At 47.5% G+C, this 12,841-nt stretch overlaps 4 protein-coding genes across 4 annotated transcripts; 3 read left to right on the top strand and 1 right to left on the bottom strand.

Moving 5' to 3' along the window:
• Window positions 1-1,825: 1,825 nt before the first annotated feature.
• On the top strand, window positions 1,826-2,815 carry EJ05DRAFT_503361 (uncharacterized protein; the record flags this gene model as incomplete). The annotated part of the gene is made up of 1 exon (XM_033747406.1): window positions 1,826-2,815. The coding sequence occupies one exon, from the start codon at window positions 1,826-1,828 to the stop codon at window positions 2,813-2,815; it is 990 nt and encodes a 329-aa protein (XP_033597500.1).
• Window positions 2,816-3,057: 242 nt separating this feature from the next.
• EJ05DRAFT_478861 (general substrate transporter) lies at window positions 3,058-5,005 on the bottom strand. Its single transcript, XM_033744544.1, has 3 exons — window positions 4,729-5,005; window positions 4,264-4,666; window positions 3,058-4,206 (listed from the first exon to the last, which is right to left on the bottom strand). Exons 1-3 carry the CDS (start codon window positions 4,838-4,840, stop codon window positions 3,084-3,086), a joined length of 1,638 nt encoding a protein of 545 aa, XP_033597499.1. The 5' UTR covers window positions 4,841-5,005; the 3' UTR covers window positions 3,058-3,083.
• A 2,694-nt stretch (window positions 5,006-7,699) lies between these two features.
• Window positions 7,700-8,521, top strand: EJ05DRAFT_513367 (uncharacterized protein). Its single transcript, XM_033748428.1, has 2 exons — window positions 7,700-8,092; window positions 8,146-8,521. The coding sequence occupies exons 1-2, from the start codon at window positions 7,722-7,724 to the stop codon at window positions 8,270-8,272; spliced, it is 498 nt and encodes a 165-aa protein (XP_033597498.1). The 5' UTR covers window positions 7,700-7,721; the 3' UTR covers window positions 8,273-8,521.
• Window positions 8,522-8,851: 330 nt separating this feature from the next.
• Window positions 8,852-10,011, top strand: EJ05DRAFT_120162 (uncharacterized protein). Its single transcript, XM_033739069.1, has 2 exons — window positions 8,852-9,592; window positions 9,647-10,011. The coding sequence occupies exons 1-2, from the start codon at window positions 9,137-9,139 to the stop codon at window positions 9,794-9,796; spliced, it is 606 nt and encodes a 201-aa protein (XP_033597497.1). The 5' UTR covers window positions 8,852-9,136; the 3' UTR covers window positions 9,797-10,011.
• The last annotated feature ends 2,830 nt before the right edge of the window (window positions 10,012-12,841 follow it).

Raw genomic sequence — 12,841 nt, 5'->3', positions numbered from 1 at the left:
CGGTGACTGGACGCTCATTTCAAAGAGGTGTTAGACTGAATAGCAATGCTAAACGAAGAGCAGAAGTGATTGGTATGGTAGTACTAGATATGAAGCAAAGTAAGGGGCAAGCACTCTCCGTAGGAGATGATATACAGGTGTGAGACTTTGTGACAAGTAGGCAATCTTGGACGACCGCTTTCCTTGAATTATCAAGATAGCCGTGCTGGCTTAGCAATAGCATACAACTTCCCAAAGACCTGACTTTTTCCGGATTGAAATAGCTCGGATTTTTCTCCAGAAACTGACTGCAGGTATTCAAGATAGTGGCCATGCGACTGTAGAGCTCCCGCATGCAGTGCCGATCATCACAGATTGATGAATAAGACACTGGCATATGATTCCTCGTTGTGGCTTCGGATAGCTTGGATATGTCGGTGTCTCTACATATGAAAGCTAGCCTAGTGGTTCGCTCAGACTAGACTTTCACTCTTGACACCAAGAGTATCGGATATGTCGGTTCACGGACTCTGGGCGTGTACCTCATGGTCGCAAGACCCAAGCCTTCGGTCCCCTATTTCTAGAGAACTTAATATATGACATCATCTCATCATTGTAGTGTGTGATCTCAGTCTTAGGCTACCGCTGTGTAGAGCTTCCCACTTCCATAAAAGAGTAGACCAGCATAGTCTGAAGCCGTACAGTCTGTGACATAGTCACCGACTGAGCCTGTTGTAGCACAATTGAAGCGACTAGAGAGTTCACAAAGGTCACTGTTGTAGGCTAGAATGAACAAAATATGGACAGAAATGTATATAACGCAGATCCTCCAGAGAGATTGACAACACACCGCCGACACCAGAAGTAAATATCTCCTGGAACGGTGCCACTGATGATACCACATCAGGCTGCTATTGATACTGTGGCTACTATACTAATGTGCTATGCGATTATATCGCGCGCGATACCACCAGAAGCTTGGGGGACAAGGGGCAAAACTGCGGTGGCAGGCAAGCTGATGGGCTTCTTTACAGCTACAGCCAGTTTTTACATGAGCATGCGCGCGGAATCTTGATGGATGTGATAGTTGTCCATTTACACTTATCGCGAAGCATAATTGCAAGGTCTCGTTAGAGAGTTCGACTCTAGAACGTGCAATTCCTCACTGACAGCTGACTACTGTGAACTTACATATCTTTCGTTCCATAGACCTTGTTTCAGCTACAGATTATAACTCCGTGACTTTTGCATCTCTGACCTCGGAGGATCCATGCTTGGGTCCACGTGAAAGATATGGTGAAAGCCTGAAAGGAGACAGTAGCCAGATCGTTACACAGCGTAGTGTACAAGACTCTGCATCTAGGCGGTTTGGAAACTATAGAAAACATCCAGGCACAACCGTCTTGAATGCTATAAAGCCCTTTGGAAAGATCTTAAATGTCTAAAAACCGACACTTGATTCGAACTAAAGTCAAGATTTCATAGAGAAACATGCTATACTGCTGAGTTCCGTCAAGTCTCTACAGCGCGTACTGTGTCACATGCGTAGTTCATGTACAGCAATGATATTTACTGTGGCTTTACATGCAAATCGGGCGTTCACGGATCGTGCAGCTCTGTGTCGCACTCAGAGGCAGAATGCAAACAGCCATGTCGCGCCCACCAGGATTGATTTCTCAGAGAAGGATCTACCTGGCAGCTCAGTAGCTACTGCATTAGATACTCTGTATTTCCTTGAAGGATATGTTAATGCTGAATACGACTGATTCCAAGTCGTCACGCAAAATAGACCTATCGAACGTTCAACCTAGACTTTCTAATAATTACGCCAGCATAACATATTTTAATGTCCACCCCTGAGACCGAGGCCGCTTCCTATATGATGGGCTATTCTTCTCCTGAAGCCGAACGTCTCGACTCACAACATATCCTCATGCGCCACATGAACGCAAATCGCTTGCTCTCCCCGCAACTCCACTCCGCAGTTAGAGCTGGGAAGATCAAAAAGATCCTAGACATCGGTACAGGCACCGGAATTTGGCCATATGACACCACCAGCGAGATGAAAACACTTGGTGCATCAGGCCCATTGAGATTTGTTGGAACGGACGTCGCCCAAAGCGTGCATTGGGTGCGACATCAGATTTTCGATTCAAATATATACGCAACCATCACGTTCGACATCATAGATCTTAATGACGAGGATAGCATGATGGGACTTCGAGATAAATACGGACCGTTCGATCTGGTCCACTCGCGGCTCCTATTCAGCTCGATCAAGGATGGCAAATGGCCTGCATACTTAGCCAGGATCTTCAGGCTCTTGCGCCCTGGCGGCTACGTACAGCTGGTCGAGAACGACATAGTCAATGCTGCAGCGTGTATGAACAACCAGATAGCGGCAGAGAGCCTGGTGATTGCATACGGGATATACAGAGGCTTGGGACTGCAAGTTGACATCGCAGCACACCTGGCAAAGCTCCAACTTCATGCCGGATTTGTGGATATCTCCGACGAGCTCCGCCTGGTTACAACGTGCCATCGCAAGTCAGACGGCAATATCGTGGTAGACAATGTGGCTCATGAGTGGATTGTGAGCGCATTTCAAACGCTTAAGCCTCTGTTTCGGAAGTTTCGAACTGCACCAAATTATGCGGAGTTGATCTCCAATATGCCACCACAAGTCTATGACAACGCACCTGAGAGTAGACCCGAATTGCTTTTAGCGGATGAAGATGCCTATAGTGATTTTCAGGAACGACATGAGGAGATCAGCAGGACTGATCCCTTGTATCAATTGTCTTTTCGGATTGTCGTTGGAAAGAAGCCAGAGTGATCAATGTTACCGTATCGTCATATACCTTGCATAGCACTCTGTAGCGGAGTTCCAATAGAGTCCGTACTAAAGCTTTAGAGGTGTCATATAAAAACGTGGAAACCCCCTAGCAGATTATACGAAAGACATTATGAGTAGAAGTTGAGATATCTGGATGCTTTGTCTGTCGTCTTCTATGCGTTTTGTGAACATCATTGAGTGTATCATCACTTTCTATGGTATCTAGGTGTTCTATAAGAAGTCTAAAGTAATTCTATATGCGACATTTTCAAGATGACGACGAGCTTGCCTTCGAATACGTCTCATCTTTTTCGTCTTCACTCCCGCGACTCTCGGACTCTTGTAACACCTCACCACGGACATGCTCGTCCTTTGCTGCCTCCGTCTCTCGCTTCTCCACGTCAAGCGTCCTGACACCCTTGCGGATGTCCTTCTCCGTCTTGACCGGATTCTCCTTCTTCGCATGCGCTTCAGCAAATATCGCATCCAGCGTTTCAAGCTTGTATCCGTTAGTCTCCGGAAAGTAGAAGTAGACGACCGGAATGAACATGAAATTGAAGCACATGAACACAAAGTACGTTTTCCACGCAATTGTGCTGATCATGATCGGCGCCAGTTGCACGACCAAGTAGTTGAACACCCAATTCGCCGATGTAGACAGCCCATTGGCCTCTGCTCTGATGCGGATGGGTGTGACTTCGGCTGGGTACAGCCAGGTGATTCCGAGCCAGCCGATGGCGAAGAATGTCACAAAGATGAATATGAATACGGTGGCGACGTAGGCAGGAGCATGGCCGTGGGTTTCGGCAGCTGCCAAACAGATGCCGATGACCATGAGCGAGAGAGCCATGCCGAGTGCACACCACATCATGAGCTGGCGTCGGCCTAGGCGATCGACGGTGTAAAGTGCGACGATGGCAGCTGCGAAGAACTCTGTGCCTAGGCAAGCAGTCATCAGCCGCGAGAGCTCAGGACCGAAGCCTAAAGAAGACTCGAATACAACTGTTGAGTAGTACGTAACTAAGTTGAGTCCCCCTGCCTGCTGAAAGGCTTGCGACAGGAATGCTACAGTGGCGCGCCAGAGGTTCATTTCTGGTCCGTTGGTGAAGAACTCCCTGACTGTGAGTCTGGTGTGAGTAGTGACGGCGTTGATTTTTCGAATCTCGGCAAGATCTTCACGGAGGACTTCGTCATGGTCATCGGCATCTAACAGGTTCTTCAAGATTGCAACAGCATCCTCATCTTTGCCATGCTTAATCAACCAGCGAGGTGACTCTGGGAATGTGAGAATGCCAAGGATTATCATGACACCAAAGAAAGCTTGGAAAGCTACTGGGAAGCGCCATTGGAGAGAGCCATATTTCGTGACAAACCAGAAACCGTAGTTGATCCTTCACATCAGTCAGTTCGTGGTTGCCTGTGAGTTATTAATGTTGATGTGTGCTCACCAATAGCTGACCATGATGCCTCCCGTAATCAATGCACCCTCGAACAATACCAGGAATCCCCTGATCTTGGGAGGTGCCATCTCACTCTGCCATACGGGGATACTACTTGTGTTCATTCCATTGCCAATACCAGTAACTATTCTCCCAACAATGAGCTGTGCCAACCCAAAGCTAGTTGCCTGAATGACAGTTCCGATGAGCATAATGAATGTGCCCAGGAGGACCGATCGCCGTCTACCGAGCTTATCGCCCAAGAAGATGATGCCAATCGATCCAGCGAGACAACCAATTTCGTAGATGGCGACGACGAGAGCTTGAATAGCACCTGATTTATTCGAAGGCTCCATTGACGGGAACAGGGAGAGGAACTTTGGTTCTGTAATTATGCCAGCCATGACACCCTCTGTTAACCCAGTCAGTATTGGGAAGCTATCATCTTGATGGGATTTTGGGGATGTCACATACGATCATACCCAAAAAGAAGGAAGCCAGATGCAGCTGTAGCACATACACCGACCTCCAAGACCTTACCGCCGACATGGCCACCAAGCCAGCCTCGGTGTGAGAATCCGTACATTTGGATTTAGTACTTCAAAGTGATATGTTCGGCTTCAAAACACAAAATACACATCAGCAGATAGTAGACCAGGAATCAACTCGAGTACTTCAACGCTTGCTTTTCGTTTTCAAATACGGGGCCCCATCGACTCCTTATCGTTCTCACTTTTGTTCTCATCTCCATCCCGCGAACACTAGATCTCGAGACGATATGGATGTGTTGGACGCGTGACATCATATTTGTGGTTTTTTGAGAGTTCTTGCTTACTGTCATTGCGCCATGTGGATGTGCTCCACTAATGATCTGAATCGCTCGACACGAGTCCAGAATCAGGTGAGGTTCGAGCGTGCGTATTGAAATCTAGGGGCCAGAGCAGATAACAAGCTGTCTAAGCGACAGGATCTTGAAGCAGCTGCAAGCATTAGTGAAATTCAATATCATACGCCCGACTAATGTTTATGGCACATAAGCTTTTCGCCTTGGTGTTGAGAACAAGTCGTGCGGAAGATACTCCGCTGCTGTGTGCCAAGCGTGCCGGACCCACTCGAGTGAAGATCCCAATACGGATGATGTCACCTGTGGGCACGGCTGGTCTTCTTTGCATCGACAATACAGTTTCAGGCATCCTTGCGTACTGCTTGTGGACTCTCAAAGCATTCAGTATACATTCCAGCGAAGGATATTCCGGTGCCGTCATATGTCACGTCAAGTATTATTCATATGCGGTCGCTAACATGAAATCAAGCGATTAGTCGAATCAGCAAGAGAACTTCTCATAGATCCTCCATAGTACGTACAAGGATGGCCTTTGCGTGATCAGGAAGCTTAGTTAACGAAGATAACAGCTTTGATCCGACAAATCTCTCCCGCTCAATGCTCGGCTTATGGGGAATGCGCTTCGAACATCAGAAACGTAGGTAGCCTAGCCGGTGTAATAATCACTGGTACCATTATAGCACATTCGGTTCATCTGTCGTCCCAAATATGACACAGTAATCAATAAATGCACTTGTCCCAGTTTGATCCCTGACTTCACAAGATTTAGCGTGTCTGATGGCATCAAGACATTTCAATACCACAGGTGTAGTAGATTATAGAACTTATGTTTCAATGCCAATCCGGGAAGATACCTGAGGGTTTATGCCTTGGGGTGGACAGAAGCCTGCGATTGGTACATTCCACCTTGTTCCTAGGAACTGGAAACTGGATACTAACCCGCAAGGTGGGTTGGTCTCCACTTGTAGAGAACTGTGCCGTGTGGAGAGGAGTTGCGGTGTACAAGACTAGACGTGAGGTAATCCTCGGGGAACGAGATCCGGGGGCCAGTGGCAATAGAAACTGGCGTGGATAGACCTAGAAGGAGCAGTCTCTCCAATGGAATGAGGTGGACGATGAGACGGATTCTTCCAGTCTCGAAAGATGGATATTCAGTTCTAGTGTCGTTGCTATCCAAATAAAAGACGCAAGGTACCCGCATTTCGTTCAGGTGCGTAGCGATGAATCGGAGTCAGAAAGAGCAGTCAGTCGGTCGTTCTGTATCTGCTTCAATATTGTTACAGCCTTGTGTCTATATGCTACAATTAGCATATATGCCATCGAGGCTGCAAAAACGAGCTCACTCCAGTCGTGATACCAACTTACTGGTCTAATGCTGGTGCAATGAGCAGTTTATCATTAGATGCTACTGGAGACGGCCTTGGTTGAGACGAATGAATGACTAGGCGCACTGAACAAGATCATGGAGAGGAAGCTATTTCTTGATGGTGGTCCCATACCAGAAAGAAAACGATCTGTCTATGATCGATTCGTGATTACCTATGGAAGGTGGAGCACGGTATTTTCAGCACATCAGGGTCAGGTTTGCTCTAAAGCGTGAATTCAGGTGCATCTCAAGCTCATCCATGCAGGGGCTGCGTTATACGAAATTTATCTGTAGCGTCGCATTGTAATATCGAGGATTCCCCGAGCCAAACGAAGACAGCGTATTGAAGGGTCTGCAAAGTGTGTGTGCGCCCATTGATCCACATCACAGAGATGACCATACAAGATGCAGTTTCGATATATCTACCGCATTTTGGTGAAGTGGATGATATGCTAATATATAGGTGGGTTAGACGTATCTCTTAAGTTTGCGTAGATTCGAAGTAGACAAGCTTTTACCCAGCAGCCAGACACCATATTCACTATGAAGATTTGCCCACCGGCGGGACACAGGAATATAGCTGCTAAGAAATATATTGGTGGATAAGATCGCATACACTTTCAGGATGGCAACTGGCGAATATGACGCAGGACTGTCGATACGAGCAGCAACGGCTAAAAATCTTTTTACCAGATTGGCGACACGGTAATCTGCTCTATCCTGGAATCCCTCAGAATTTGTTCAAGGTGAGGTCGATATAGTACTTTGTAGCTGACAAGAGTCTGTACTCATTGCAATCTTGACCCAACGTTCGCTCATATGAAATTGAGCATGTCATAAGCGTTGTTCCAGGCGTGAGATTGCTATAGACCAGAGGATATCACTGTGGCACAGGTACGAGGTGATGAGCCTAACTCACGCCACGTCACGCCAATGACTTATTGTAAGGCCTCGATAGCATCTGACAACGTTGAGTACGACATGACGATAGTCAACTTCTGCTTACATACAGCCATGATATGTCGATTATCATGATCATGCATCGTTTTAGCGCATAGACGGGGCGACTGTTCCTTCCGAATATGGAAATTTTTGCTTCTGAGGTATGGCAATGGACGTCATGGGGTAGAGTCGCTGGTTCCGCCATAACTTGGAATCGGAAGACCTAAAGATGTATATAACGAGAACAATTTCTCTGCGTACGAAGGAGTTCTATCACAGTCTTCTGCATTTTATAGCATCATTCTCAATCAACCAATGATGCTTACCATATTCTTTGCTTTCATGGTGGCACAGTTGATCATGGCAGGTCCGATGGCAATACCCAACGATGTGAGCAAAGAAACTCGCGCCATTGTTGAAAGTATATACCACGTCGAGGTGTTCAATTCGTCCGACTTCTCGTACATCATGTTTATGCACAGACTCGGCGGTGGTCAGCAAGAGTCCCGGTGCTACACCGAGATCCGTGGAAAGGAGAGCATTGTTGATGCTCCAGACGCTGAAGAGCCAGGTTCGGCATGGGGACGAGAGCCATCCCTGTACCACCGCTGGGCTTGTCAGCTCCACGAAGCAGAATTCTCCTTCAGGGACACCGCGATATGGCTCTACACTGAGTCCAGAGATGAGTACGTGATAGTTCAGTAATGGTTGGACCGAGAGAGTGCTGACCAAGACATAGCCCGTGGATATGCAACTACTGGCACAAGTTCGACTTCTCATCGCCGGAGGTTACTTTCATTGGCAATGGCATGAAGCGAACTTATTTCCCGGACTTGACAGTCGTTCGGCAAGAGGCAGTCTGCTGAGGTGCTAGCGTATGGGCTTTTTCCCTCTTCGCGTGCTATGACGACGATGATGACCACTGCCTACTAGGTACCTATGTATTAGTACCTAGTGTATTTAACGAGTGGTGTTGTGGTTCGGGAGCCGTTGGTGGTGACTAGCGCAATTACCTCATGGGGACTAGAGCGAGATTCTGCAGTATAGGTGCATACCTGTAGGTGCAGTGGACATGGATCGCAGTGAAGAGGTGGCTGAAGATGTGTTATTGCGTACCGTGGTATCCAAGTTATATTAAGCATGATATAAAAGGATCGCATTCTCCAGGGCTGTCCCTTGCACAACTTGGATCTTGTTTACCGCAAGGACAAGCAGATGGCTCGACGATGAGATCCATGGCGAGTCAGTGCGCCCAGCCCCTCCATATTCCACCAACCACCCCCCCGCGCCCAACGAAGAAGGAGGCATGATGGCATGCTTTGCCCGTGCAATCGCCCTACCATGGCCATAATCTTAAGCCTACATCAACAGCTCAGCTTTCCCTTGAGCACTTCATTCGGTCCTCTCTTTTTCCTCCTGTACACCTCACTTCTCACTCGGTCCTGTTCTTTCTCTTCATTTGCCTTCCTCCCTTGACGACGTTGCGCAATCTCGCCGTGTTCCTGACCTCACCTACTTTCTATCCGAACACCTCCGCCGGTGAATACTTTCTAGACCGGACCTCACCCATTTCAACGCGCCGGCCAGCTCCGTTCGGCTGCAGCTTTGGTCGCATTCACTCCTCCGATTATCGCGACCGCACTTATACCGCTTGCGACCGTCATTTCCATCTCTGCTCTTGTTTGACGCGACCATTCTTACACCTTAGGTCCTTCTACAACACTGTCAGCATGTCTATCTCCGGCCTTTCGTTCTGGTTCTGGCGGTTCTGCGAGATTCTCACGTTGATCCCGACACTGGGCATGATGGCCTACTTCGTCAATCTCTTCGTGTCGCAGAACATTCTGACGCCAGACTACATTCTGGTGCTCTTCATAACGAGTGTGCTGGCGACGGCATGGGCTATTGCGACCATCATTCTATACGCCAAGGCGCGACATTCGGCCTTCTTAGTCGCGATGGTCGATCTCGGATTCGTTGGCTGCTTCATCGCTGGCGTGTATCTGCTGCGATTTATTGCTGGCGCAAATTGCACGAGCTGGGAGGACACCAACTTCTCCTTCTCCGTCGGCGATGTCACCGTGACTGGCCCGGGAGGATATTTCAATACAGACAAGAATTGCGCAATGCTCAAGGCGAGCTTTGCATTCGGTATCATGAACTGCATCATGTTCTTCTTCACCTTTGTAAGCCCCGCCACGTCTGACGCTTCTGGTAGGATACTAATGAGTCTCCTATAGTTCCTTGCTCTCTTCGTACACCGTCACCACCGTGGCGAGACGACTATTGTTCGCGAACGTCACGTATCTCGTCACAGCCATCGTCGAAGCCGCGATTACGATCGCAGCCCTCGCCGGTCGCACCACAGTAGTCGACGAACCTACGTTTGAAATCAGATGACAAACGAAAACACATGTATTGCATTATGGGACAGGGGTACATTGCGAGGCGCTGTTGGGGGCATGTCTGCCATTTCGTGCGACGTGGCAGATGTAAATCGCATCTGTGCTGTGAAAGTATGTGTGGATATGGGTGGTTTCGACCGGATTTTTGGAACTGGACTATGTATCAAGTGATTTCGTATCGATGAGGACCTGTGGGATTGTGTGAGCAGTTATGCTGATGGGACCTGGGAAATGACCTTATATGACGGCAACGAGCACATGCACTAGTATCAAGCACTTCCCTTTGAACATTGATGCTGTCAATGCGTGTTGTAATTGACACTACAAGGAGCTAACAAATGAAAAAATTCTGCTTCAGCACTTCCAGTATCCGAACTGGAGGCCGGACGTACACTCGCAAAATTGGCCACTAAACTTACGTCAAGACTGGAACATCGTTGCATCCTGAAGACTTGATATTCCCTTCTACACTAGCAGTGCATAGCGATTGAATCATAAACTGCCCCAACAGGAAGCTAAAGGCAGGAAAATTGACTTCTTGGTTTTCTTGAGAAAGAGAAAGCCCAGGCTTATCGTATAACACCAGACGACTTAAAGACCGTCCATCCATGAACTAACTACCCGTTCATACTTGACACTATGTTAAGTCTATAGCCAAACTAGGGTTGGCAAAAGCTAGTCCTTCTATCAAGGAGCCACAGCTACATTACTTACTGATTAGAGCATTCTCATCACTGACGAAACTTGCAACTTCCGAATGTCTTGGGTCAAACGCATCACAGGAGAACAGAACAGCGTCACCTTTGCCACCTTACGGCGACACAAAGATGGGGAACTTTGGGTATTCTAGAGTTTGATCGAGCCATTTCTTTACATTTTCTCCCGGGCGCGTCTGGAAGTACTTGGATACACCTATGTAGGTAGGAAGGAGGTAAGGGGGTTAGAACGACTAGGTTCTCAACAATGACCTGCACATATTGTTGCGGTGGTATTGTTGTTGTTGTTTTTACGATCTGCTCACTAGGCTCGGGAGGACGCGCTCAATCGGTCTTGCGATATGTCTTTGCTACGGTAGCTTAGAGGTTGTGTCGGTGTTTGTGCCTACGGCAGTACAATTGGGATGTCTCTGTGATTTCTAGCAATCTACAGGCTTGAGATCTCTCGAAACGTTCATCTAACCTATATACCCTTCATACCGGTTCGTTGCCACCAAGTTGACAGTGGCGAATCGGATAACATCCAGCCAGCCGTGCATCAATAGCCAGATCGTGCAGAGTCTGGTCATCACCAAGCTTTAAGCTGGAGATGTCTAGGTCTGGGACTTGCTATGGCACGTCTCCACGTTCTCGATGATCTCGCCGGTATGCGCTCGTGTCTAATGTTCCAGTGGAATTTATGGATTCGAGGCGGCAGAAGTTGTGGCGGACGGAGAGTCGACTTCGTGAGAAGCCATTGATAACAAGTCTCGGTGAGAGAGTTGCGAGATTTAGGACAGGAGCTTTACAGTGCTCTCTGATAACACTTATTTATAGTGTGCATGGAAGTGCGTTGAGAAGAATGTGTGTGGAAGATAGAGAGACATGTACTTGGGGTAGGAGGTGATTCCTGATGGAGGAACACTGACAATGAGTGGCGCGATGAACACCCTGTCTACCTTTATCAATTGTCTGAGGGGGTGCTTTTCACCTCTAGTTTCATCATGCTCTAATCCTGGCTGGATAGAGGCAGCTTCGATATGCAGATAGTTTCCCCTCCGTTAAAGGATGGGATGTCGTCGTCTAGTCAGTTCATCAGTGATTCGCGTCGTCTGAAGAAGAAGAAGAAGAAGAAGAAGAAGAAGAAGAAGAAGAAGAGCAAGAGCAACACGACTTAAATGACTATCTCAATCTCTTGATCTCATCATGAACGATCTGAGAGAACTTCAACATTACCATATACACGAGTAACGACGAAATACTGAAAGGGAAGAGCTTTCCAAGAGTTCACTCAAACCAAGCTTCGTCGAGACTAAACAATATGCCCAGCTTGACAAATCTGGAAAGGAGCTCGGACTGTAACGTTAAGAGGAGGAGCAGAAGAAGCCTCAAAACACATGAGCAACGAGAGAAAGAGTCTAGGAAGAGATTTAAATTTCTAAATTACGAGCATAAGCTAGAGAATACTCACACTCACACAAGGGAGGTGGCTATACAGCAAGCCATTCATGTATACTCTCGCCTGCAGGAGCCCCCCTGTTTGATTGATATACCAACGCTGGGACTCATTTGAAGCAACACTAAACCGATCACTACTGCTGACTAGTACTTCATAAACAGGATGAATGGCTAGTAGATTCAGCTCTCGAAAGGAAATGGCCCCTTAACATTTCTACTGGAGGTTAAAGACATGATTTCCTACAGGCGACCAAGGAGGCACCACCGGGAGTAAATTGTAGATGTATATAGAAGGTTTCGTATGTGGAAACGGTAATTCTCTGACAGAGCTGTACTCGTGCAATTGAATAAAGATGCAGAAGCAGCGTAAGAAAAACATTCAGAACGGTCAGTCATGTCGATTCTCCCATGGCTATGCTATCCATGGTTGTGTTCTATACACATACAAACTAGTAGTGTATGGGTTAGCACGGCATGTTACGGCGATCATTATGCAATACTCCAATCTAGAAGTCTATCTGCCACCATACTAGATAGGAAACTTTCAATACAATAGGAGAAGAATGAGATATGTATGCACATTGGCTTGGGACATCAACCTTCCCATGGCTCTACATCTGCGTGTGCTCCTGTCCCATGCATCCGAAGGAAACCTATCCTCCATCCCCTCCATCCATGCACGAGAACGCTGCAGGATCATGAAACCCCGATAATAAAACCCATTAAAAGAACAAAAGCGACATTCTGACTTCCTACATAGGAAACACTTGTAATCCATTCCCCCTGTGTGCAGCAAGCAGGTAGCCAGGCAGCCAGTATCCTATCGCTACGCGACACCAACAAACATACGATACGAATGAATACCTCTCTCTCCGGG

The sequence above is a fragment of the Pseudovirgaria hyperparasitica genome (genome assembly GCF_010093815.1).
Source record: "Pseudovirgaria hyperparasitica strain CBS 121739 unplaced genomic scaffold EJ05scaffold_14, whole genome shotgun sequence".
In the NCBI taxonomy this organism is placed as follows: Eukaryota; Fungi; Ascomycota; class Dothideomycetes; order Acrospermales; family Acrospermaceae; genus Pseudovirgaria; species Pseudovirgaria hyperparasitica.
Note: the sequence above shows the minus strand (reverse complement) of the source record. Positions and strands in the feature narration are given on the sequence as shown.